Source organism: Kogia breviceps, chromosome 18 (genome assembly GCF_026419965.1).
Source record: "Kogia breviceps isolate mKogBre1 chromosome 18, mKogBre1 haplotype 1, whole genome shotgun sequence".
Taxonomy (NCBI): Eukaryota; Metazoa; Chordata; class Mammalia; order Artiodactyla; family Physeteridae; genus Kogia; species Kogia breviceps.
In genome coordinates, this window is record NC_081327.1 from 18,842,399 (window position 1) to 18,868,534 (window position 26,136).

The 26,136-nt window shown below is 50.2% G+C and overlaps 1 protein-coding gene across 15 annotated transcripts in view; it reads right to left on the minus strand.

The window, feature by feature from the left end:
* Positions 1 to 26,136, minus strand: part of ZNF536 (zinc finger protein 536) — a 424,627-nt gene that overhangs the window by 223,637 nt on the left and 174,854 nt on the right. For 14 of the 15 annotated variants that reach the window (XM_067018697.1, XM_067018691.1, XM_067018693.1 and 11 more), the window contains one exon: positions 8,476 to 10,647. In XM_067018697.1, the coding sequence (XP_066874798.1) occupies positions 8,476 to 10,645 (2,170 nt within the window). In that variant the 5' untranslated portion in view covers positions 10,646 to 10,647. Of the gene's footprint in view, positions 1 to 8,475; positions 10,648 to 25,233; positions 25,270 to 26,136 lie in introns of those variants that run through there. The other variant, XM_067018694.1, reaches the window with a different exon arrangement.

Sequence of the window (26,136 nt, forward strand, 5' to 3'; positions counted from 1 at the left end):
GGCAAGGGTTCAAAGGTCACTCATACAGGACATTTCAGAGGTGGTCAGGCCCCAGCTGCCAAGGCTTCCCCCACACAGGGACTATTTTACGTCACACAGCAACTCTGCTGAAGGATCACTACAATTTTTCGAGGCAAATTACTTAAAAATTAAAAAAAAACCTACAACATCTATTTTAGCAACAAATTTAACAGAATATACTTAGCAATAAAGAGAAACATGTATCTGTCTTGGTCTTCAAGGAAACAACCACTGCATACATTTTACATTGAACTAAACATAAGCAAGTTGGAAATTTTCCAAAATACCTCTCAAGTTGATTGAAGATAACCGAGGGTGTCCAAAAACCACGATGACACCCACTGAGCTAAGAGTTTCGGGACATTACTGTAATGAAGAGACAAGAGTGCCACGGAGGGGACCTGTTTCGTTGTACATCAAAAGGCTTTGGAACTGAGGTCAAACCAGAGGAAAGAAACTGGTGTCCGCCTAAGTACCAGCCCAGCAAGGCACCTCCCAGGGGAGAGAACGGATCCTCTGGGGCATCCTCTGCACCCAAGGCCCAGAGTGAAACATCAGTCTCCCCAAGGTGTTCCCTGCTCCCAGCAAAAGCTGAAACATGATCCCACCCTTTGAAAGCAAGTGACGAGGCAGAGAAAGCCAAGCCCACCCACTACCCACTTCCTCCCACCCGCACCTGGCTGGGCACCCCCAAGAGGAGGGCCGGACCAGCCAAGAAGTCAGCTTGTGCTGTGCCTCCCACCTCTCTCAGACACATGCCACATGTCACACAAAACCCCAAGGCTCACAGCAACAATGAAGTGGGTCCCCCAAGAAGCCAGGCCCTGGACAACTTTCCCTTGGTGAGAAAAGAAAACGGGCCCGGGCACGTGAATTCCGCGCACAGAGCAGCTCCCTTAGTGCCTTGGCCCACCCATCAGGTGGCCGTAGGGAGCGTTCAGGCACGCACCATTTTGGAGTTCTGCAGCCTTTTTTGAAGATGTGGATCAGGGAGAGGATGGTGGCAAATCTCTGTGCTTAGCTCAGCCCTGTTTGTCACCAGCCAAACCACCCAGTTCTCCCTCCTGCCTCCCAGCACATATTAGGGGCACAATATTCATTTCTTACATTATGTTAACAAGCCCCATTATTACAGGGCTGTCTCGGTAACTAACCGGGACAGTCTTGGCTGGCTCCACACCTTTGTACCCACAGCATACCAGGACTTAGGTGAAAACAGTAAGTAAAATGCAGTACAAAATAAATAAATGGAAATACAACCCCAGGAAATTAAGTGCTCTCCTGACAAAGAAAAGCTACACCGGATCTGGCTCAGAATTAAGCAGAGAAGCCCAGCAGAGAGAAAAGGCACGTGCACCCCGAGGAGGACCTGCTTTAGCTACACAGCTCCCAGGGGACCCCCGAGCCCTGCTCACGTGCCTCGGCACTCAGGTTCTGCCCAAGAAAAAAGGCCCAAAACTCTGCCCAAGACCTGCTCCCCTGAGCTCTTTAGGGAGGGCCCACGGCTTCCTGAGAAGGGCTTTCCAGATGGCGCCTGGCACAGCAGTGCCAAACTCCACAGCTTAAGTAAATGTTGCCGTCGCCCCGTCCTGCCAGGAAAAGGCATGGGGGACCCAAGGCTCCTCTCAGATGCTGTGACGCTTGCTTCCTGGAGAGAACAGAGAGCCCCACCACCACCTGCCCTGCACCCTGCTTGGGAGCCCCCTTTCCTCAAGCATTTGCGAGCCTCACCGCACCCCCTCGTTCCTCCTCAACATGCCAGCTCGGCCCCCACAGGTGGGGGAGGCGCTGTCACGTGCCAACAGAGGAGAGGGAGGTGAGGAACCCAGAAGGGCAGCAAGCAGGCCCAAGGGTCAGAGATGGCAAAGGTTCCAGCCCCATCACCACGAATTTGGGACGTTTGCACAAATCCAGTCTCCTGAGCTCTGCAGGTGTTTCTCCACCCCTACCATCAACGCCCCAAAACAGCTCGACAGTTATGGGAGTTAGGGCTCACTCCTCTTCCAACCTCGCATGCTCAGAACGCTGCAAAGTGCTTCCAACACGGATCTGTCCCAGGTCTCCCTCTGCTCTCTCCATCTCAACATCCCCAAGTATCCCAGCGGTCTCCCCCTAGAATCCAGGGGAATCTTGGAGGCCAGTAAAATAGGAGGCTTGTTGAAGCTTGTCCCTGTTTCCACCCCTGAGACATCAGGGCCACCTACTAGAACTTCCTTAAGCAAGGAAGACTTTCCTGCTTTACCCTCTCAGGAGTGTGCTTCTTATAAGGGGGCACAGGGCTCCATGCCAATGAAGGGATTAGAAGGCACAAGCCGCCTGATGGAGAAGGGGTCTGGTGAACCCAAGCTGCCCTGCAAACAGAGGCTGTCTGTGCTCTGTAGCAGCCGCCGCTGGCAGTACTGACATATTGGGCCTACGTTCCCAGGTACCTGATGGCATAGCAAGAGAGTGAGTGGATGAACGGTAGCTCATGACACCTGCTTTTGACCAACAAGCAGAGGCCACACTGTGGCCATTTGCAAAGCAAACTGCTAATTCCAGCCCCAACACACCCGAGGTGGTGGCCAGGACCTGAGCCCGAACCTCCCATTCCAGTTAATGGCTACCACGCAGCTAATGCTTCATGCTCCATTTTGAAAATTGACTGTTTAATTCTTTGCCTCATTGTAACCTGTCCTTAGCTAATCCGTGTTTTTCTTATTACCATTAAATTTAGATTTAAATGAACGTTTGTTCCTTGTGTTAACATCAGTACAGAAGGAGCACACGGTGGGCACCTCAGGCTCCCTGAGCTCTCCGGGCAGGAGCGCAGCATCCGTAGGAGCGCAGGAGGGACGTGAAGGTGGTCAGGGTGGGGCTAGACAAAGGCAGGGCTCCAGTGACCCTGCGGCAGGAATCAGTCCCTCGGACAGAAGACGGTGTCCTGGTAATCTGGGAATCCCCAGGAACGTAGAGGAAAGAGGCTTCGCTTCTGGGATCTCGTGTCCCACATCTTTTATATCACACTCCCAATCTGAGGACTTTCAGAGCCAGAACGATTTCTCTCTTTCTGAAATGCTAAGTGACAGCACCATCGGGCAGCCCCGTGGAAGTGGGATTTACAGCTCCGCGCAAAGGGGTGAGACAGACAGCCAAGGCCCCAGAGTGGCACTGAGTGTTCCCCAGGCACAAGACAACCAAAGGGCACAGAGTGATGGGAAGTTTATAAAAAGGAGCTGCTGTCAGGCGTCCGACCCCCACACAGGAGGACGGTGAGGTGAATCAGCATCTGAGGGCTACTCTTCCCCAGCTCCAGCACCGTGCCCGGTGGGCGGACCGCCCCCAGATCCGGCAGAAAGGTGGGAGACCAGAGGGAACCCACCTGGACCCCTGACCTCTGCCCCATTGGACACGCCCCAGGAGCCAGCCCGAATCTGGCCAGCCGATTAGCCCAGGCGGGGCCAGCTCCCAGGAGGCAGGGCCAGCCAGCATCTGCGCAGGGAGGTCTTCGGCACACACAGCCGAGCCTCCGTAAATCTCCACAAACACGGCGGCCGCCTGCACACACTTCCACATCGGGACGGGAAGGCTGCATATGGCGCTCAGTTTTAACAGCTGAGCTTTAAAAAAGTGCAGCTTTTCATCTCACTGAACCAGCTCCCAAATTAAAGGGTGGGGGAGGGAGAGAGAGGGGGAAGGAAAAAGGGGAAGCCAGAGTGGGCAGGGGTAACCTTCCATGCTAAATGTGATTTACAAGGAATTTCAGACTAGTATCCGCTCAAAAGGTCCCCCTGGAAAATGAAATAATGTTCCCTGTTTGTCACCCCCAAGTTTACTAATTTCAAGTTTTTAATGTCATCTTTTAAAAAATAATTTGTTTTTTTCTTTCTTCTGTTTTTAATAAAAATGAAGGAGTCTATCAATGAGGAAATCACTCACATGCCTTAGATTGCGTCAACGATTTTTAAGCAAATTTTAAATGGGATTATTGTCTTCCAAAGTTCTGCTCAGCAAAGAGATTAGTGGCCACAATGCCCAGGGGGTGTCCCCTGGTCCTTTTAATTCCCTGCCTGGAGGTGGAAGGTGCTGGGAGAGGAACGGGAGGGAGAAGCCTGATAGGGCAGTTTTCCTGGAATTGCCTGGAAACTTTTACTTTCTGTTTCCTCTGCTGATAATGACTGTCTTCGGCTCTGCAGCCAGCTCCCCTCTCCCCCTCCCAGCCCCCTGTTGCTGCATGCCATCCCCAAGCTCCAGTATAAAGTTTGGCTTTTGCAGCAGGAAGCAGCTGGGCCAAGCAACCAGCGAATGATAATGACCTCAGAAATCTGCTGTTCGCTCGGCAACAATAGGGTGCTCAGTCTACTGGAAAATTGTGTTCATCAGCTAACTCTGCTCAGTTACTAATTGACATTGCCAAATATTTTAAGAACAATTGGAATGCACAAGCAAAAAAAAAAAAAAAAGAAGATCTTAATCCTCAGACTTAAATTTTTCCTTTTTCTTTTTCTTTTTTTCCCTTCTTTTGGGTGCCCGGATTTGTTTGTGTGGAGCAGGCAGTGGTTATCACGAATGGGGGCAGGGAGGAGGAGCCACATGAGAAAAAGAGGTGGAAAAGAAAGAAAATCTATCATATCACTATACACCCGATGTAAATGCAAGGGAGCCCTGGATAAAGGCCTTTGATGCTGTGGTCAATGGGCCAGCACAGGATGAAGACCCAGCATTTCAGGAATGCAGCTCAGGCAACAAAAGAAGACCCCGCAAGGCTTCCAGCCCAGCTGATCAAATAATCCTCGTCCATCTCAAAATATTATACCAGAAGTAGTAAGGGGTTAACAATATTTTCATCTTTGCATCTCTTCCTGGCTTTCCGTTGATCATGTAACTTAGCTGACTTTAATGAACAGAGGGTCAACACATTCAATTACCCCTTTCCCACCATCAACACTTCAATTAGCCCCTCTCCAAAATTACGGGGAATGCAGAAGGTAACTGCCCTGTTGGATATAATGAACAGTATCGTTTCTTAGTACATTAAGTTTTAATTATTCTGACCATGATTTCCAAAGCAAAATCTAAAGAAACAGAACTTTGGTCGTCTTCTGACTCAGGGTAAAGCTCGAATTGGAGCACAGTCTTAGACGAGCTTTTAGGGAAAGATGCAGAGATTAATGCCATCGGAGCATTTGCATGCGAGCCAGAAATGAGGAAGCATCAAAACAGCTGCCCCACTTTCTAAATGTCATAAAAGAGTAAAATTTATAAGCTGCTGCTTTCCAAATAGTTTCCCTTTGCATTGTACACGGAGGAAGAAATGACATCTACTATGGTGTGAAATTATTGGTAAGTCAAATCAACAACAACAACAAATATAAAACAAAGGGGAAAGATGGGGAAGTGATCTGTATGACTGGTCTTGTCCATTTTCTGTTAGAAAATATGACCTCTCAATTTGTCAAAGGTCCTAGTTTTCACAGTTGATCTTAAGCTTGGTTCTCAGCAGTTTGGAGAGCCAAAGAACAAACACATTTTCTGGTTCACTGGAATCATTTTCACATGTTCACTGATTCAAACATTCTTTTGCTCACATAACAAACAGCTGCATCCCACATTAGCCTAGCCAGTGACAGTCGCCCATCTCGGCAATAACTGTTTGATTGCAAACTTGACCCCTTCTTCGTCTCGGTCTGAGCAAGACATTTTTAAACAGCCACTGCGTTCCAATCCTCCTTTGCAAAGAATTACATCTGATAACAAAGGACGTCTCTGCCACTCATTGTAAGCCTTCTTCTGGAGATCTGTTCTAAGAGGCTCTCTGTAAAAAGGTTTTTTATGATGAATTCAGAACTACTATCATGTTAAGAGCAGCGATTTATAAAGAAGAATTCATTGGTTAAGATCTGAAAAAATAGTTTCTCAGGCCCTACTGACCCAGTTTTCAACAAAAAAAGAATCAAGTGATGCAAATTAAGTTTTAAGACATTGTTATGCAGTCTGAGAAATTTGTAAAACCGTGTTTTTGCAGTTATTTCTTAATAGAAGCCTTAATAAGTACTTCTTTCTTTACTTAAGGGCTTACAGATTTTTTTTTTCTCCCCTTCACCTTGCAGGTTTCTCTCTAACAGGTAATAATAAAATACCTATTGTGTCAAGAGTTTTATTTAAATGCTTATTTTAATCACACTTTATACAAGTCAGACTTGTTGAAGTAAGAGCGAAGACTAACCCGATTTGGTTAAGGGTCCTAATCCCAGGAAAACCTGAATGGCCCAGACTTGGGCTGCATATTGGTATGCCGTCAATTTTCCTACTTAGTCAGAAAATTATGGAAGTGTCTAATTTGAATATGAAGAAAACAAAGAAGTCAACCAGAAATGAAAGAATCAGTATTCACAGTTGTACGATATACTTCAATGAGGGAAATAAAAGTGAAAAGATAACCACAACTCAAGTATAATTCTCCTTTGAGTCCCAAGCCCGGTTGGTTCTTTTAGGCAAAATGGGCTTTTTTCACCAGAGTATTTAGAGATGTGGAAACAACAGAGATAGGAATAGCATGAGGCTATCACTTGGCCAGAAGGTGAGAAAAACACGGTAAACACGTCATTAATAGAGCTGAACATTTGGTGTCGGAATATTCTGCTGAGACCTTTTCATTTCAGCAGGGCTGGGAGAGGGAGGAAAATCTGTCAGTGTTAACGCCACGTCACTCCAAAAACTTAGGAAAGCCAGTATGCGCTCTGCTTTCTGCCCCAGAAAGGTCCCAAATCCCCAAAACCGTGAGATGACACTCCGCAGGGAGAGGGGACCTCCTCACAGGAGGCCAGAAGTAATCCCTCCTGACAGTAGGACACCTGGCACTTTGCTGCCTTCGGGTACAAAGAGCCATCTCAGAATCCCCGCCGTCAGGCGGTGACACTGGAAAACCCTTCCCTTGCAAGTTTTGGGCGGTGGTCACCCCAGGCAGTGTGGCCCAGCCCTCCGTGGTGCTGGAGTTCCTCATCAAACTCTTCCAGAGCGTCTCACTGAAGTGAATTGCAAACAAGGCTGGGACTCCAGGTGGAGACAGTGTGTTTCATGGGTGTTTAAGCAGCGGCATTAAGTGCTATCGGAATCTTTGGAATGTGCAGTGCAGATTTATGTGTCTTAACAATTCTTTACTGGTTTGTAATAAGCCACCAGACTCACACTTTATTTTAATAGTAATTTTGTCCTAGAAGAAGGGTATACTGAACCATGACAATAACAACACAACTAAGCTGGCATCTACTTAATAAGTGTAGGGGTGAATTGTCACTAATACTGAAATATTTATCGAAACTGAGAAGGGAATAAAAAGAAAAGGGGAAAAAAACTTTTAAAAAATTACCCTCAACAGTGTGCTGCCACATCTTTAACAGTGGGCAATGCAGTGCCTTGAGGTGCCTCAAACTGTCTTTCATTTTCTAGACTTAATGGCTGATTGCAGAAATCAATGTTGCCATTAGTAACAGGGTATTTGTTATGGCATGATTTCCTCTGTTGTTAGGCTGCAGAATGATTACAGTATTAGCGAGATGCTTTCTTTATAAAGGGCTAGCGATATAACTTTCAATTTACTGTCCATTAGTAAGGGGCTTTGGAAATATGGATGAAGGCAACAAGCTTACCTGCTGTTAGGTAGTGATTTTAATTTAGCTGTCTTAGGCTAGTGAGTTTTTGTTTTTTCTTTCTTTCTTTTTTTTTTTTTTTTTTCCTCAAACTGGGCCAGAAAGCTTCAGCATTTCACAGACATTTTGATGACAGATTTTCTGCTTTGCTATTTTAGACCCCAAAGCTGTATCGCCCGTGTAACACAGTACAATTTAAGACATGAAGTCACGCATCTGTGTTTCAAACCTCTGTGCTTCTCCAAACCATCAGAGGCGAATGGTGTGGTTCTTCAGGTTAGAGGCACCTGACAGATGAGCCAAGCTGTACTTTTGAAAGGGGGCCGGAGACAGGTTTTGGTCTAGGGAGAGGCAGTGAGGGACCCAAATGACAGAATTATGGGCATATACTTGGGGGGAGAGACGGTGAGGGTCTGAACTTACACATTCACATCCACGGATGGAGCCAAACAGCAGCTCCCGGGTTCCAGGGGTGATGGCGGACAGGGATCAGGGCATGAAGTGGGGCCAGGTAACCACAGGGGAGGGTGGGCTATCCCAGCTGGCAAACGTAACAACTGGCCATCTCCACCACACGGGAGGAGGATCAGCTTACTTTCCTGGTGGCCAGTGTTCAAGGGAAGGTCAAAGAGTTGACAAGATAGCCTTCCCTTGAGGCAGGGCAGACAGGCAAGGTCCACATACAGCACGATGCCACGGTGAACTCAGAGCGGCCTCTGAAGGGCAGCGAGAACCCTTCCCCACCGAGGCTGGTGCAGAACCAGGCCCTGGGATAGGGAGGGCCCTTGCGCCAGCCGCTGCTCCCCCATCTCCCCTGGCAACCTACCTGAGGAGGACGGCGAGGAGGGGTGTGGGCTGTCCTCCTGGGCGCTCCCGGCCTGCGAGAGCCCGCCTCCGACCCCGCTCTCCTCAGTGACGTTGGAGGAGCCGGGCGTGGTGGAGCGGCTCACCGACTGGGACTCCTGGTCACTGCCCGAGCCGCGCCGCTCATCGGGGCCCCCGTGCAGCCCGTCCTCGTCGCCCTTGCGGTCCCGCTTGTGGACGCGGGAGTGCACGACCACCTGGTGGTAGGTGCGGAACACTCGGCCGCAGTCCGGGCACTCGGTGGGCTTCTCCTTCAGACTCCCGGGACCCTGCAGGTTGTACTCGAGAGCCTGGTGCAGCCCATGTGACAAAAAATCCCGACTGCCTTCCAAAGGGTCGAGCGTATTTGGCAGGTCTCTCTGATTGCCCGCTTTAGTGCTGTGAACCAAATCAGCAGGCATTTTCTGCTTGGAACCATCTGCTCCCACTAACACGTACTCCCGCTTCTCCTTATCAAACAGAACTCCGGCGTTTGCCAAAGTGTCTTCGTGGTTGCGCTGTAGCCGGTGCTCTTTCGACAAGAAGCCATGCTCCATGGCCATGCCCCTGGCCATGAGCTGCCAAGCCTGGTAGCTGTTCACGGGGTCCATCTCGGCAGCTTTCGCAGCTGCCTGCAACCGCTCGATGCAGCTGGATTTCAACGGTGGCACAAGGTTGAGGCATCCCAGGAGGGAGTGCTTGTCGCCCTCGGGGACGCCGTGGGCCATGCTGGAGATGGGGGTCAGCAGCTTCCCCACAACCTCCTTCTCCTTCACGGGCATCTCGCCTTTGCCGTAGAGCTGGCTGGGCTCGCTCAGGCTGGCTTTGTCGGCGGCCATGAAGCCGCTCTGCAGGCAGGAGAGGTACCTGGAGTACAGGTTGGCGTGGGCCTCTTGGGACATGCCGCCCATAGGCACAGGCACCTCGGCGTCGCTAGGGGACTTGTTCTTCACCGACAGCTTGTTGAGGTGGACCTTCATGTGGTTCTTCAGGAACCAGGGCTCTTTGAAGCGCCGGCCGCAGATCTGGCAGCAGTGCTCGAAGGAGTCTTTGTGCTTCCGCATGTGGCCCTTCAGGAACCATGCCTGGCTGAACACCTGTCCGCAAACCTCACAGCGGAACTCGTTGGCCGACTGCTCCCCGCCGCCGTTGGGGCCCTGGCCCTGGGCCGACTCAGCCGTGATGTGGGCCTTCTCCACGTGGCTGATGAGCTCCTCCTCCTGCGAGGCGGCGAAGTCGCACAGCGTGCACTTGTAGGGCTTGTGTAGGATGCGGATGTGGCGGTCCAGCTCCTCCCTCTTCTTGAACTTGCCCTTGCAGAAGGTGCAGCGGAAGCCAGCAGCGGGGGTCGCTGAGTCCTCCTGCACGCTGGCCGGCTTGGGCGAGGGCGCCGGCTTGGCCACGTCGGGCACGCTGTGGTTGGTGGGCAGGGCCAGGTTGCAGGCGGCCAGCGGGGCCTGCTGGGCGTGCGGCAGGGGCTTCAAGTCCGGCCGGGGCTGCAGCAGGCTGCTCTTCATCTGCTTGTCCCGCAGGATGGCCCTCTCCTCCAGCTCGTGCAGCAGGCGGTTCTCCTCGCGCACCCGCCCGCGCCCCTTCCCCAGGTTGCCCAGCTTGTGGGTCCGCAGGTGAATCTTGAGGTTGCCTTTCTGTGCCGCCCGGTGGTCGCAGTACGGGCACTTGAAGGGCTTCTCGCCCGTGTGAGTGCGCATGTGCAGGGAGAGGATGCTGTTGAAGCGGAAACGCTTGCCGCACAGAGGGCACGGGTACTTGCGGTTTTTGCGGGCGTCATCCTCGATGTCGCTCATCTGGGACATGATGCCCAGGTTCTGCCCGTTGAGGAACTGCTGCAGGTCCACCCGCCCATTGAGGCTGGTGTCCACGTCCCGGCCCAGCTGGTTGGCCAGGAGCGCCATCTGACTGCCCATGGGCTGGCCACTCATGGGCACGTGGGCCTTCTCGTCGAGGGGAACCGGGGTCTTGTCCTCTGGGTTGGGCCGCGGATGCAGCTCGGGGAAAGCATGGCTGAGCTGGGAGGTGATCTGGTGCAACTTCTGACTCATGGCATACTGGCCGTTGAGGACGGGGCTGCTCAGATGCGGCTCTGCTTCCGGCGCCGCCGAGGACACTCCAAGGCACAGACTGGCTTCTTCCATCCCTGAAAATAAAGAGAGAGTTCAGATCTGTGCCAGGTACCGCGGCGCAGCGAATCAACAGCATCAGCTGCTGGGGAATTTGCATTTCATGCCTTACCTACACAGAATAATGCTAAGGAATTATAGTCAAAAACAATAATAAAAAAATGAATTATTAAATGCCAATTATGCAATATGGCACGGCTCCTCCAATTTGTTTTGGCGATAGATCGTCTTCCTTGTATTTTCTATTTACAGACTGCAATTATTCATTCACATTTAAATTATTAATGTTTTACCACTCTCAACACCTAATAACAAATCAAGGGTCTACGTGTTAAACTTTTCCTCCTCTCCACCCTTGTAGCACCTGCACCTGTTGGTTCAGTTCGAAGTTTGCCATAGAGCAGAATGGCTTTGACTGCAAGACCAAACTGACTCACTTGGAACTTTTGTTTCTGGTTACTATATTCAATATGTTCGCCGGTCGGAGATGAAAGAGATTATTTTATGATTTGGCAAAAAAAAAAAAAAAAGAGAGAAAAAAATCCAACCCAATGGCACGATATTTGCTGGTACATAATAAAACAAGATAATGTTTTGGGAAAAAATAAAGTAAAGGACAGGCTTTAGAACAATAAAAGGGATTTTGCTTTAGTCAACAAAAAGTGCAGTAATATCTCATTAAGCTGATTAGTATGCTGCTTAGAAACAGTACTAGGTGCTGTAACACATGATTATAATCATAAAAATCCTTCAGTGTTTGCAAGGAAGCATTAACGAGGTATATTAAATTTTAAGGAGACTGCGAGTAGCAGCTTTGCAAACCTCAGAGATTAAGATTTAACCCTTATGTTACGAAACACTGTTATTTTGTCATTTGGTAACTGTGCCCATCAAAAGAAGTATAAATTATCTCGTGATGGAATTTTAGTGGATTGTTGAGACTGCTCAAATTTGGGTAGGGGGTAAAGACTTACACCACAGAGCGTGCTTTCCCTGTCCTTCAACTGGCATGATATCTGCGGCAGGGACTGTGATTGGGCTTAAAGAGATCTTTTATAGAACTAGATAAAAACCAATTAAAATCCAGGGACGATGCCATAGGAAGTCTCAACCAAGTTTGAGTGTTTTTTAATAACTTTCCCAATATACAGTAATGAGTACAAATTGTACCTGCAGTATGTGTTTTGCAGAAAATTAGAACTCAAAGCTGTTTGTTAAACACTAACACTCAAAGCTGGTCTGCATAATTGGCTTTAACAGTCCTCTCTGCCCCTCTCCAGCCTGTGCAGAATGGCTGAAGCCGGGCCATTCGGGGGTGGGGCAGAGAGAACAGCTCCCTCCACATCAGAGCATGTGGGGAGCTCAACTCTGACAGGCAGTGAATCCATGCCTGGGATCCTTCTATTTCCAGATCTGCCTTCCACGTGAAGGAGTCCAAATTTGTTTCCTGCCACTGGAACAGTTATTGCACATCCATCCCCTTTGTATCCCAATGTTTAGATGTGTTGGCCAGCCAGGTGGTCCAGGAGTACCGCTTAACCCCAGCCAGGACTGATTGCTGGGCCAAGCGATTCCTCAAGAGGACCTGTGGGGACAGAGCTCAACTGTGGAGGAAGCACATTCAGCCCCGGTGGGGTCTGCTGCCTGTTGGGCTTCCTGCCAGGCAGACCATGCGTGGATGGAGGGTCTCCAATGGGAGACCTGACTTCCTTGGCGAGAACACAGAGGCTGTGAGTCTGTCTTGCAAGAGAGGAGAAGAGAAAGACATGATGTTTATTTTCAGGAGTGAGAGAAACTGCAACCATGGTGCAGGGCTGACTGTCCATGAGCACCTATACACACTCACACACACATACAGGCACACGGTCACTTGCAGTAAAAGAATGTTTCCAATTTCCATCTTTTCTTTTTGTCTCTGGTGGCAGCCTACACTCAAAAAAAAAAAAAAAAAAAGAAAGAAAGAAACCATTTTGGAGCCTGGTCAGAAAGGAGTAATTTCTCATGGAGATTCTTACATTCATTGAACAAACTTGCTGAGTTTCCACTGTGTGCCAGGCCCTGTCCTTGGCACTGAAGACGCACCGGTAGACAACAAGACTGTCCAGCCCCAGCACTCATGGCACTCGCTGACCAGCGGGGAGGAGCAGGCCCAGTGTGAGAAGTTGCTGGAGCAGGACTGGGGCCTGGAAGGGCCCTGTCTAGAGCTGTTTCTCCACCTACAAGCCCCATACAGCTGCACTGGCTCCTCTCCTGAGCAAACATGGATCATGACCCTGAAGCCACTTGGGGGTGCTCAGAATTCCACCCAAGAGCTCTGGGGAAGTTTGGAAAGTCCAAAGCCAGCATGGATGGCCCACTTCCAAAGGCTGCCCGGTTGGCCAGCTCAGAAGACATGAATCCAGGAAGATGGGCTATTTTCAGGTTACTGCTGCTGAGCTGACGCCAGTTCAGCAGGAGGGAGAGGAGGCTGAATGTGCAATACAGCAAGACTGCAAATCAGGTTGGATGAGCTGCATCAAGTTGAAGACCACCCCCCACCCAGTCACGCCGTGCAGGTAACAACAGCTCGACTTGTCAAATAATGAACATGGGGTGTTTTCAAGTTAGGTTTGGATGTGGAATTCTTTTATTATGCTCAAAAAATTTTTTTTCAGAGTCAACAAAGCTCTTTTTAACCCCCTTTAACCCACCGGTCTTCAGGTGTCATTGTTGAACTCAGCATGTTCGAGAATGTGCAAAGGCACAGGTGGCTCCTTCCCCCCAGGCAGGTCTCAACCCACATATCCCCTTCTCACAAAGGCCCTCCATGTCCACCTCGTCACAGAAAACTTAATCCCCGCAGCCTCCCTCTACACCATTCCCTGACTTTCTTCTTCATGGCACTTACCACCAGGGCAGTTTTCTTGTTGACCCTTTTACAGATGTGCTTTGCTTCCATGCGGGCAGGCTCATGTCTGCCTTGGTCACAGATAAAGCCTCAGGGCCTAGAGCAGAGCTGGCTCATTGTAGGTTCAGGACGTTCTAACTGAATGGATGAGTGAGTGAACAGACCCTATAAACACAGCCCATAAAAGAAGGCTAACCTGTAGTAGAACCACTTTCACTCCAACTTCATGGGAATCAAATTCAGCTTTTGCAGAAGTCCTTGAACACCCAACAATCCGAATCTGTCAGAGTCAGAAGGGTCTTGGGCTCCCACCCAGAACCTGCGGGTCCAGAAACAGCCAAGGGAGAGCCACACCCCAACACCAGCTCTTTCACTATACGTACCCACGGTGGCCATCTGGGCTTGGACCACTTCTGATGGCCCAGCTGCTGGCACTAGGAGACAGAGAGCAATCAACCCCTTCGGAACTTGATCATCCATCCTGGGATCCATGGGGGAACCCAGAATTTCAGCAGAGCTAGCCAGCTCACCAGGAGATGCTCTGAGGATTACGGCCCTCAGCGTCTCTAATGAGCCCCAGCAAAGCCTGTGCCGAGCCCCACAGTGAGGCAGGGCCACGCCTGGCGATCATCTCAGAAAGCTCTGTGAGACCTGACACCCTGTGATTCCACGAGTAGGTACAGGTGCTGCCATGGGTCAGTCATAACCAATGCCAGCTGTTAGACTCAGAGCGAGAAAGGGGAGTGTGAGTTCTTGAAAAGAGCAAAGGGGTAATTGGTGTGCTGTCCCTGGGCCAAAGCAGCCGAGGCAGGACGAGCTGGCCCCAGGCCCGGCTTGGGACTTGCAAAACCTGGGTCGGCCCCAATTTCTCCAGGCTTGACACTTAATTCCTCCGGAATTCATTTACCCCTTATCTCAGTCATTCAGTAAATACTTGCCCGGGGCCTTCCATGTAGCTGCCCTCAAGGGCCTCTGGGTCCAAGGGGCCAGTGCAGGCAAGGACACCAGTAACAGGGAAGCAATGAAAAGACCCCAGAGAGACTGAATCCAAAGTTTAGAGAAAGAAGAAACCATTTCAGATGAGGTCTATAGAGGGTGTGTGCGCGTGCGTGCGTGTGTGCGCATGCGTGTCTGTGTGTGCGCGCGCGCACGCGCGCGCGGACGCGCGCGGAGTATCACCGTGTTGGGAGAGGAGCAGTAATTCCCTAAGTGGAATTCCTCTAGCAAGGAATACAAATGTGTACCCTGGGAAACTAAAGGCTCACTTGTCCTACTGTTAAAGGATTGGATCCAACTGCAGCCCTAAGAGCTCAGGGGCTGGGAGGTGGGGCTGCCTGCGGGGGGCTCCGCGTTCTCATGGAAGGTGCTATTACTCCTTTTTCCCAGCCCTCCCAGAGCAAGCACAGGGAGAACGCCTTCTCTTTGGGACCACGCTGCTTCCTCACAGGCCTGCAGTGAATGTGTTTCAGTGTCCCTGGTAGGGCCAACTGCCACAGGACACTCGCCTGTCCTGACAAAGGGGACAGACATACATACCCACACGCAGCACTGCCCCGAATGGTCACTAATACCTGGGAGCACTTTATCCCAAGTACCCAACCCATCCTTCATTCCCCAGCGCTGGCTCTGGAGCCATCATCCTGTATTCCAGCAGGTGAAGGACCCACATTAAGACACCAGGAGCCAGCATAGGGTGGGCCATGACCCTGGGTTTAAGGCAATTGGGCAGCTGGGACCTTCTGAGGAACCTATACAATAACTCATCTAACCCTCTCACTTAGGTAGGAAGACCCTTAGCACAATCAAAAGCAAGTAAACAAACTACTAAACACTGAGAACAGCTCACTCGGCCTTCAGCTCGTGGCCCCAGCCCAAAGCATAGCAGGAAGATCAATAAGCCCTGGCTGACTGATGGAAGGAACAAATGCATACGTAATTTTCCAAACTATGGAGAGGCAGCTGGACGTCCTTACTGAGACTGGACAGGGGACACTGTGAACTGTCAAATCTGGTGCGTCATCCCTCCAGCATAGAAACACTACACATCCCACCCTAGTCCTGATCTCTCCTGAGCCTAGGGTCATGGTGGGGCACCGGGGCACTCAACCCTACTGTCAATATTGAGGAAGACCCAGGCTTGGGCCTGAGTCCTGGCCAACATGGCATTCCTCACCGTGCAAATGTGTGGGCCTACCTCTGAACACAGGCAGGGGCCCCAGCTGATAGCTTCTGAAGGCTAGAGGGTTTCTCCTTGAGCTGTGCAATTTCACATTTCATGAAGAGGGTATTCTCAGCACATGAAACCCACCATTGGATGCACATTATCAAAATACATTCTGTCTCCTCACCCCCATCACTGCAGGTACAGTGAGCCATTCAGCTGCCTTTGATGGTGCTAATGGTTATTTTGATTTTGCATTTCTGCCTTCAAGACTATTTCCTGTGATATCAATGACAAAAGTTTTCACTTAACTCTTCCAATAGAGAACCTAATTGTATCTTTCACTCAAAATGAAATTTGAAACTATCAGGACACCAGAAATGCCAGCTGCTACGAGTCTAAATAAATTTTACACAAAAACACAGTTTCATTTTGCTAGCACAGAAAAAAAAAAGTAATCTTATGAATAGCCCAAAAAATATAGATCTTGCCAGTAAGTTGCATGAAGGAGTTTTATCCTTATACCATGAAAAAGAATAGTTAGGAAATAAAATGACTTTCAAAATAACCATTTCAACTGGATTTTTAAAAAATCAAATATTGATGTCTAGCCAAGCACAACTGAATATTCCCTTTTTTATCAACGGGGTAAAGCCGCTGCCTCAGAAAACTTGCAGGAGCCCCAAAGCCCCCAGTCTCTGTGCAAGGGGTGGGGCTTAGGCTCACAGCAAGGGCTGCAAACACCACTGTGGGTTTCACCCCAAAATCGTATCACAGAATGCAATTCTGGCAGTAGGTGGACCTGTTTCCTGGGGGCGCAAATGACACTTGGCCCTTCCCTACAACCCACCTTGCTTTCTTACACTTAGGGTAAGCAGTAATGAAGACAACTTCGCTTAGAATACAATGGCTTCTTATTAAATACCATTTTTCCAAGTGTTGTAGCTCAAACTGTTTAACCAAGGTTGCTATAGGCATAATGTGCTCCTGTTCTGAAATACAGAACACCAGACTGCTGAACCTTTGCAGGGTCATTAAACAGCTGTAAACATTATTACAAAAATAAACCGGAGATTTCATGCTTACATTTTGGCCTAGAGCTTCCTATGCTGAGCAAGTACATTTTTTCATCTCTTACAATCAACGCTGGTGACATTTGGGCATCCAAACAAATTACATCACAAACATTACTGAAGTGGGCAGGATACTGAGTGGTTTATTTACCAGATGATTAATAGATAAACAGGAGGGCAGCACGGGTGACCTGTTCCGTTTTGACTGATGTGGAGACAATGCTATGAGACAGGGCCAGAAACAGTTAAATCCTTTTGCTGCCTTTATTGATGAAAATATGAGATTCAAATAGGGCTGCAGAGTATGGCAACTGTGTAACCAGGAGAGTCAAGTTAGAGAGCACGGTCAAACTCCCCAACCTCCCCTTTTGGGTGGAATGTTGGCCAAAAAGTCAGGGGGGTCTCTGCCTCTAAAGGAGAGTGGAACTCAGCTGGGCTGGCTTGGCACATGGTCCCCCCGAACCCCAGACAGCTTCTGTATTGTTGGGACAAGAGTTGGAGGACTTAGAAAAAAGAAGAAAAAGTATCCTCTCTTTGAAGACTTTGGATGATTTCAAACTTCTCAAAGGCCAAGAGCTCTCTCCAACATGTTGGCTTTTGGAAAGGTTGGAGCTGGCCCAGAACTGAAGACAGACAATGAGCACATCAGATGAGAAAGGAAAACATCCACAAAGAGTTCTCCTGGTCCTCTTCTCAGGGTAGAGCAGACTTCTGGTCTGAGTTCCTGGTTCACTATCTGCCCACCTCACACAAAGCCAGGCAAACAGGGGATGGAATTAGAACAACCTCACGTGGAGTAGTTGTTAAGACTGTGGACTTGTCAGGCAGCGTGAGCTCTCAAAATAATAATAATAGTAACAATAATAATTGTCATATCACCGTCTTCACCGCAGCCCTCAACATCATCACCTACATCAGCCACAGAATCCTCATCCTTATCATCTTCCTCATATTCAGCATCTTCTCCTCCTCTTCACGGCAGCATCGTGCACCAGCACTGTGCTGGATACTTACTTCACAACTATCATCTCATTTAGCCTCACACAACCTAGGATGGTAGGTACCATACTCGTCCAATACTGAAAATGAGGAAACTGAGGTTCAGAATATTTAAGCCCCACAAGGTCACATAGCTGGGAAGCCTGACTCCAGAGCCCAAGCGGTACACGCTGTGGGGGAAGGCTGCCCCCTTGATGACCACACCATGTTCAGTCTTGCTGGGCTGGATGCTGACTGATGCCACCTCCTTCATTTGCAAAACGTGTGGAAACAAAGGAAGCTTCAGCTTATGCGAAAGCTCAAAGGAAGCCAGGGAGCCAGAGCCCTCACAACCTTGTTTGTCTGGAAGTGGAACAGACAGTACAGTCCAGAGAAAGCACCCCTGGGGGCTGGCTTGATGGGGTGGGTGCTGGAGGGCACTGTGGGGCTAGAAACGTCGTGCCTCTCAATCGCTGGTTGGGGGGAGGGTCACAGAAACATTTAGTTATATCACCTTGTTTTCCTAACATCCATAGGGGTGGATATTTTATTCCACATGCTCCTGTCCTGCGTCAGGTGGGTTATTCCCCCAACTAGACTGGAGTAAGAGGAGAGAAGGCACTGGAAGGACCACGAATGTGCATCCAATTGCCGTCTCTTCCACTGACATCTGTTTGACCTTGGGCACCTGCCTGAGCCTCAGTCTCTTTTTCTCTAAAATGGACTGGCATTAACTGTCCTACACGCTTCACAGGATTTTGAGAAGGCACATGGGTTTCTAGTAGAGGGAACATGACATTTAAATTACAGAGGAATATACCCTGTGCCGTAAACTTTCTCAGAAGCCGAGCACAGCAGCCTTCAAGATCCAGAAAGGACCTTCAGTGGAGTAAATGCTGAGCTGAAGGATATGACCAAGCCACAACCAAGGCACACAAAAGTGGTTAATAAAAACTAATTCATTGTCGACTTCCTTGGTACATCTGTAAAGTGGGCCTCACATCATTCAATAACACTTTTTTTTTTTTTGCGGTACGCGGGCCTCTCACTGCTGTGGCCTCTCCCGTTGCGGAGCACAGGCTCCGGACGCGCAGGCTCAGCGGCCATGGCTCACGGGCCCAGCCGCTCCGCGGCATGTGGGATCCTCCCGGACCGGGGCACGAACCCGTGTCCTCTGCATCGGCAGGCGGACTCTCAACCACTGCGCCACCAGGGAAGGCCCAATAACACTTTTTAATGCCTACATCTGTCAAGAAGTATGGCCTATCTAGAGATATACAAGCAAGACCAGGTCCTTGCCTTTGAAGCTGACTCGGGAAAGGGAAATAGATGGCCTCAGGGAGACCACAGAGCAGGCAGAATCCAGTGCTGAAACGGAGGACTCTACAACGCGCTGTGAGGCTGGGTGCGGTGAGGAAGGGGTGCAGGGGAGGGAAGAGCAGGAAGACCAGTGAGGATAATGGCTGGAAAGAGCCTGGAACAAGGCAGAGAAGAGGAGGAAGGGTGTGTGGGACAGAGGGGTCAGCTTGTGCAAAATGGGGACTCAGCACAGAATGTTCCAGGGGACGACGGGAGAAGGTGTGGCCAAGCGCAGACTTGAATGTCCATCTGTGGAGCATGGAGTTAATATTTGGGGCAAAACAGGGGCTCAAGAAGCCCCCACCAGAGTTGTCACATAGCACGTATGCCTCACGGCGCTGCTGTGACACACGAGCAGTTTTCTACGGAATGTGGAACAGAGGAGGTGGAGAAAAATAGAGTGAAAGTAGACTCCTGGACCACAAACCAAACATGTGAGGGCCTCACAAACCAAACGGTGAGGGTTCCCCATGCATGAAATGGAAGAGAGTACTTAGAGTTTGGAAGAAGGCATTGGTCTCCCCTCTTCCTCTTTGTAACAGCAAAAAAGTGGAAGAAGGACCACTCCACAAATCCTGGCAGCTCACCCCAGCCTCTCCAAAGGTGGCAGCCCAAATCTACCCTCCATGCTCCTTCCTTGTGTTGCCTGCTCCAGGAAGCCTTCCTGGATTTGCTCCAGGATGGAGGTGATCACTCAGTCCCCAGAGCTCCCATGCAGTTCCTCTGGAACTTGTTAAGACATTCGTGGTGCCTTATTGCAGGGCTATCAGAGGTCACGTTTCCTCTCCTCCTGTGCTGGGGCTTTGTGAGGGCAGGCGTCTTATTAGCCCCCTGTCTGTAGCTCCTGGAGGACCCAGTCCTACCAAAAGCTGTCCTCTAAGCTTCTAATGATCACAGTGTAAAGGAGGAAGGTGGCCCAGAGTATTACAAAAATGGACATCATTTTGTGAGCCATAGCCCAGGCCTCTCCTCCTAGAATCCAAGCCATCAAGTGGTGTTTCCATTTCTCCCAGATGGGATGATTTGGGAAGGAAATGATCCCCTAATCTGCTGTAATTGATTTATCTGAACTGTGTCCACGCCATCAGGGAAAGCAACAAAAACTATATATATAAGTATATATATATATAAACTATATATATAACTATATATATATAACTATATATTATATATATATATATATATATATATATATATATATATATATTAGTGACTGCCCTACCTTTAAAATGATATCACAAAACTGAGAAAGATACCAGCAGTTGTCATGAAGTGTATTGATTATTTCTCTCCCGCTGGCTTTCTCTTTTCCTTTTTAAACAGACTTTGTCATGACAGGAAGTTAGATATTTAATCCCCTATTAACCTGCCTTGGCTCCCTGCTCAGCCTCAGCACAGAGCTGCTGCCCTAGAACAAAACAGGGGACCTAGACCCACAGGACGCCCCGCAGAGGGCAGGGTGCTCAGCTACAGCTCACCACCCTTCACCCCTGATTAAAGCCGTTTAAGTCTGAGCCTTTCTGGACTATGATATCGTATCGAACAGTTTATTTTCATTTCACAGAAGCCTCAGATTTGATTCAGTGCAAAACTAAATATAATGTAGAATGCACATATGCAAGAGTGATCAAAGAGGGCCTGACTGAAATATTCATAGAAGCCGGCCCAGGGGATTTGTTCATAGGGGCACCTGTCGAAGACATAAGCACAGACACACATCATCTCCTAAGTACACAGAATCATTACTGAGCAAAAATCCAGGTGCACCAGTGGGGCCTCTGCTGCCTGCAACTCATGGGCTCCAGCCAATAGATGGGGCCGAGCCAGGGCCGAGCCAGGGCCTCAGTTCTTCGTGGCCTTTCGAATCCCCAGTTCAGCATCTCCAGCTCCTGTGCAGGTCACCAGGCTGGCCTGGCCTGGCCTCTACTGGGCCAGCCTCCTGGGAGAGGAGGGAAGGCTAGCCCATGAGCTCCTGACCAAGGGGTCAAGAACATGTACTGGTGGGGCCAGGCTGCTGTCCCAGCAATGAGTGTCACCACCATGTGCAGATGGACTCCAAGGACAGACATGAATTTCCAACAGTTCACACTTAAGGAGGGAGCAACCATCTGCCAGCTCTTGTACAAACCTGTCAGAACTGGGAGAGAGGACTCCCTTTCCCGGGCAAGCAGATGAGCGGCCTTGCCGCCCTTTTGTGCATCTCATTCCCTCCGTCTGGTACTCTCCCCCTGCAGTCTCCACTTGTTCCCCGTGCCCTGTCCTCTGCTGGTAGATTAAATGCCACCTCGCCCAAGAGGCCCTCCTTGATGCCCCAGGCCCAGGGCAGAACCCTCGTGTCTTGTCTCCATAGGGCTCCTGGAGGAGGAGGAAAGCCACTCCTTCCCCTCACAGTGGCTTTCACACTGGGCTGGCTCTGTTTGGATACTTGACCAGAAGCTCCATGAGGGTTAGGACCATGACCATCAGCTTCATGGGGTGTCCCCAGTACTGGCACAGAGCCAGGCACGGAGGATGCACTCAGTAAATATTTGCCAAATGTATAGGAAATGAACGAATGAACAGACCAAGCAGCAAATGTTGCAGGCCTGGTGCATAGCATCTCTCCTTGAGGAGAGAAGGGGACCCAGGGGAGAAAGAGACCACAGGCCACTCCTGGGTCACCAGGGCAGTCCACGCTGTCCGCTCCTCAGGGTACAAGCCAGGTGAGAAGTTTGCTCCATGAAGCCTTATGTCAAATGTCACTGTCTATGCAGCCACCCCCCACCCCACCCTTCACACCGTCCATGAAGAACTAATCCCACTCCGTCTCATGGTGGATTATCTGGGTCCCTGTCTCACCCCCACCACCCCGTCTGGGACCTCCAGGGACCCATATCTGACCCAAACAGAAAGCTTTGCACATAACATGCACCTACAGATTCTGGCTGAATGGACTCCAGGCCCCTCATCCTGCCCTCTGTAAACCCACATTCCTTTTGAGTGTTCTGCCTCTTTCGTATATTCATACCTGCTCGTGCAAATATTCATCCATCCATCCATTCATTCATCAGCATTTCCCGACTACCCACTGTAAGCCAGGTACTGTGCCAGGCTCCGCAGAGAAGCCTCAGACTGTTCACCATCAAAAGGTCAGATGGAGGGGCTTCCCTGGTGGCGCAGTGGTTGAGAATCCGCCTGCCGATGCAGGGGACACGGGTTCGTGCCCCGGTCCGGGAAGATCCCACATGCCGCTGAGCGGCTGGGCCCGTGAGCCATGGCCGCTGAGCCTGCGCGTCCGGAGCCTGTGCCCCACAACGGGAGAGGCCACAACAGTGAGAGGCCCGCATACCGCAAAAAAAAAAAAAAAAAAAAAAAAAAAAAAAAAAAGGTCAGATGGACCCAAAACCTCAGGCACAGAGATTGTGATGACATCTGTGTACTGTTCACTCACAAAAGGGTCAGGAGACCAGGAGGCTTCTGAGGGCAACGACCACATCTCCCTCGAGGCAGGACTATTGTCTGGAGGTCACTGCCACTCCTTCCCTGGGCCTCCTCCACTCTGAACCTCTGCTGACACCTCTCTCCCCGACCCCGAGATCCCATCACCCCACAGTCAGGAGCGAGGGGGGCCAACTACAGCGTATCGCCCCCCTCTCGGCAATATGCACCTCACGGAGCAGCCTTCCCACGTCTAGGACAGTGCTCGCGCAGCAGGCCCGGGGGGTGTGGGTGACTCCCCCAGGGCAGGGACACCGGCCTGCTCTCCCAGTGGGCACCTGCCGTGCAGCAGGGCTGGGCACCCCAGACAACAGCCCGTCCTGCCTGTTAGGACAGGGCCTCCACCCCCTCCACTGCCTGGGACCACACCTGCATCCCAGCCCAGACAGCTCCGGAACTGGCGGGCCCTGGCCCCTCTTGGAGTCGCAGCTTCCCACGTGTCAACCAAGGAGGAGGCCAGGTTGGCCACTACCCTCAGCTACCGTCTCTCCTCCTGCGTCCTAATTTACGCGGCTGTGGCCCACCTGACAGGGAAAGGACCTCCCAGCCAAGCCTGTACCTGCACCATTCACCAATCACAGAGAACGGCTGGAGTTGAACTTCACTGATGCTGAGCACCAGGGGAGACATTAAAAATGAACGTTTCTCCTCTTACAAGGGAGGAAATGCCATGAGTGTGTGGGTTCAGGGCCATCAGCATGTGGTCGGTCCAGCCCCCTGGACAGGCTGTACTTTATTGTCATGATCATGACATCAGTGTCTCCCTCACCTTCACCTCAGGTGGACCAGAGGTATTTCGTAAGGAGAGGCTTTTGGAAGGCACAGGGCATTCTTCAACTTCAGTAGCTTGGTGTGGAGGTAGGATCTAAACAAGCAGCAAATAGCATTTAGAAGCGACCACGCTCAACTGCCTGGCAGCTAGTGAAATCTTTGGGGTCCCAGAGGAGTCTCTTTTCTGGGACTCTGTGTGACATGAAACATGCCTGCCGCTGCCAAAGGCGACTATGTCTTATTCCAAAAGAACTGGAGGCCCATGAGCTCCAAGGTGGTACCTCCTCAGTCGTGCGTCTGTGATACGGGGCAGTGAGAAAGACTGAACGCAGTAATTTACCTGCAGTGCTTAAAGCAGCACAGGGCGAGCACTGTGTAAAGGTTACTGCTGCTGCCTCTTTTTCCACCTCCTCAGTTACCATCTGCGTGTCCACATCGCCGGGCCTCCATCACACCTGGAGCCACTCAGTCCTGGACAGTCTCCCAGAAGTCAGGTGCTCCCAAGGCCTGTATGGGAGTCAAGCACTTTCTCCTTTTTAAAACTGTTGCTGTTAATGAGGAAAAGTTGAACACCCCCATTTGAAATCTGGACAAAAGGCATGTGAAACCGGTAATTCACAGAGGAAATGGAATTTGGCTAATGACCATAAAAACGTCACTCCTGACCAGAAAGCAGAAAGATACAAAACAATAGCAAAGTTCCATTTTAAAGTAATTATATTAAGCTGTGCCCAGGCCTTGTGAGGACCCGAAACTCCCTCCATAGCATCGTGGCGCAGCCCACGCGGACAGCAGAGGAAGGGGCAGCAGCCTTTGCTCCAACCACAGCTTCCCTTCCAAAGGTAGAACCCCAGAGCCATGATGTGGGGTCTTGAACACCATCACCTGTGGCTTCAAGGAAGCCAGCCTAGTAAGCCGAGCATTCTAGAAAGTGCTTTCCCAAGGAAAGGCCTCGGTGTGAGAAGACGAAGCTCACACTTTCTGCTTTACCCAGAGGAACCTGTTAGAGAGCAGCCGAGTCCTGCCAAGGAAGCCAGGCTGCCGGGCAGCAGCTTGTGTACAGCAGGTACAGCTGGACCCCGCCAACCAGCTCCACTTACTGGGGGACCATGGACCCAAGCCTGATGCCAGCCTGTGTCTACCTGCTGTCTCCTGACCCCATGGGCTATCTCCACTTAAGTACAGTAGGCAAAGATCAAACAGCACTGTTTTCCCTGTGCCACAAATAAGAGTCCAGGCCAAAGATTTCCACTGAATGGCCACTCCAGCCCCCATCCAATCTCACTTCCCACCACTCTCCTCCACCTTCTCCTCAATTGTTTGGGGAGCACATCTCCACTCCATGAATGAGATTTGTGCATCCCTCTCTCTTTTCACAGGCATGCTTCTGGAGGGAAGAGATGCAGACACTAGTAGGGTGGCAAAGCTGGAGAAACCTCAGAGGTCATCTAGCTCCTGGTTACTCAGCCTGATGTGCCCATTTTATAGATAGGTAAACTGAGGCCAAAAGATAGGTGATGACCCCCCTAAAGTTACATAGCAAATTAGTAGGTATGTGTCTGTATCTTACTGCCCTTGGTTACCTCCTAAACTCTCAAGGAATTTAGTAGAAGCTAAGTAAATGCTGGCTGGCTGGCTGGCTTTCTGGGTGGATGAAAGAAAAAATAACGCACAGCTAAATAGATGTATAGTGTAACCAACAAATTCTGGAATGTCCTTGCCTCTACCCCCTCAGCAGCCAAATGGGGGCCAGCAGCTACCAAAAGACTTCAACAATATAGCTTCCTCCACTTGACCCCAAACTCACCAATCTCCCTTTTTTTCATAATTCCTTCTCCAATCAGATAATATAAAATTAGACTCTTGATTATATCATGTCCTGTGTGTATTGACCCACCTTGAGGTCCTTACAATAAGGAAGTCTATTAGCCTGGAGCCTGGCGTGAACCTCATGAACCAGCTGCTGCTGAGTTTCTGCCACCCTCAGGGATGTGAGATCCTCCCAGGAGGCACATGCAGGGAGGTCAGGGGCTGCAGCCAGCGCACCCAGGACTGAAGAAGTTCAGGATCCCCCCAAGTCTTTCCTGAGAAAGCAAGAAGAGCAAAGGTGGAGTGGGGCCCCAAAATACTTCCATTTAGAAACATTCTTCAGGAGGCAGGAGAGAATGTTTCCATTTGCTCCATTCGCTCATTCATGTGTTTGATTTGCATCAAATTACATCAAGCTGATGTGATATAACATGACATCCCCCCATGAAATGCATAAATCAAGGCACCCCATAAATTTAAAGGAATAGAGCTCTTTTTCAGAAGTGGCTAATTACTCATAAACAGCAGATATTTTATTGCCGTTAAAGTCAGTAGCAGGTTTTTAATAGCCAGAGCGTTTTGTAACTCAAGCTTTTCATAACACAGGCCTGCGGAAGCCAAGCATTACCTGTTTGTAGCTCCCTCGAGTGTGACAAAGACCTTGCCGAGGTAGACCACCTGTGGAGGGGGTGTCCCCACAGCCACGCCCAGCTGGGTGCCTTACCAGCTCCTGCCACCACAGCTCTGCTAGGCGGGGGACCTGGCACCGAAGCCAGCCCTCTATCTGGGAAGGGGCTTCCCGTAAATACCACTCCCATGCTCAGGACTTTTATTGGGATCTGGGACATCTGCACACTCATGGGGACGGTCTCCTGCCCGTACCACCGGGGAGCAGAGTTAACCTGATGTAGACTCTTCCACCAACTGCAGACGCTCAGATGGACACTCATCTCTCTCCACTCACACCCACCACTCTCCCTGCGTGAGGGAA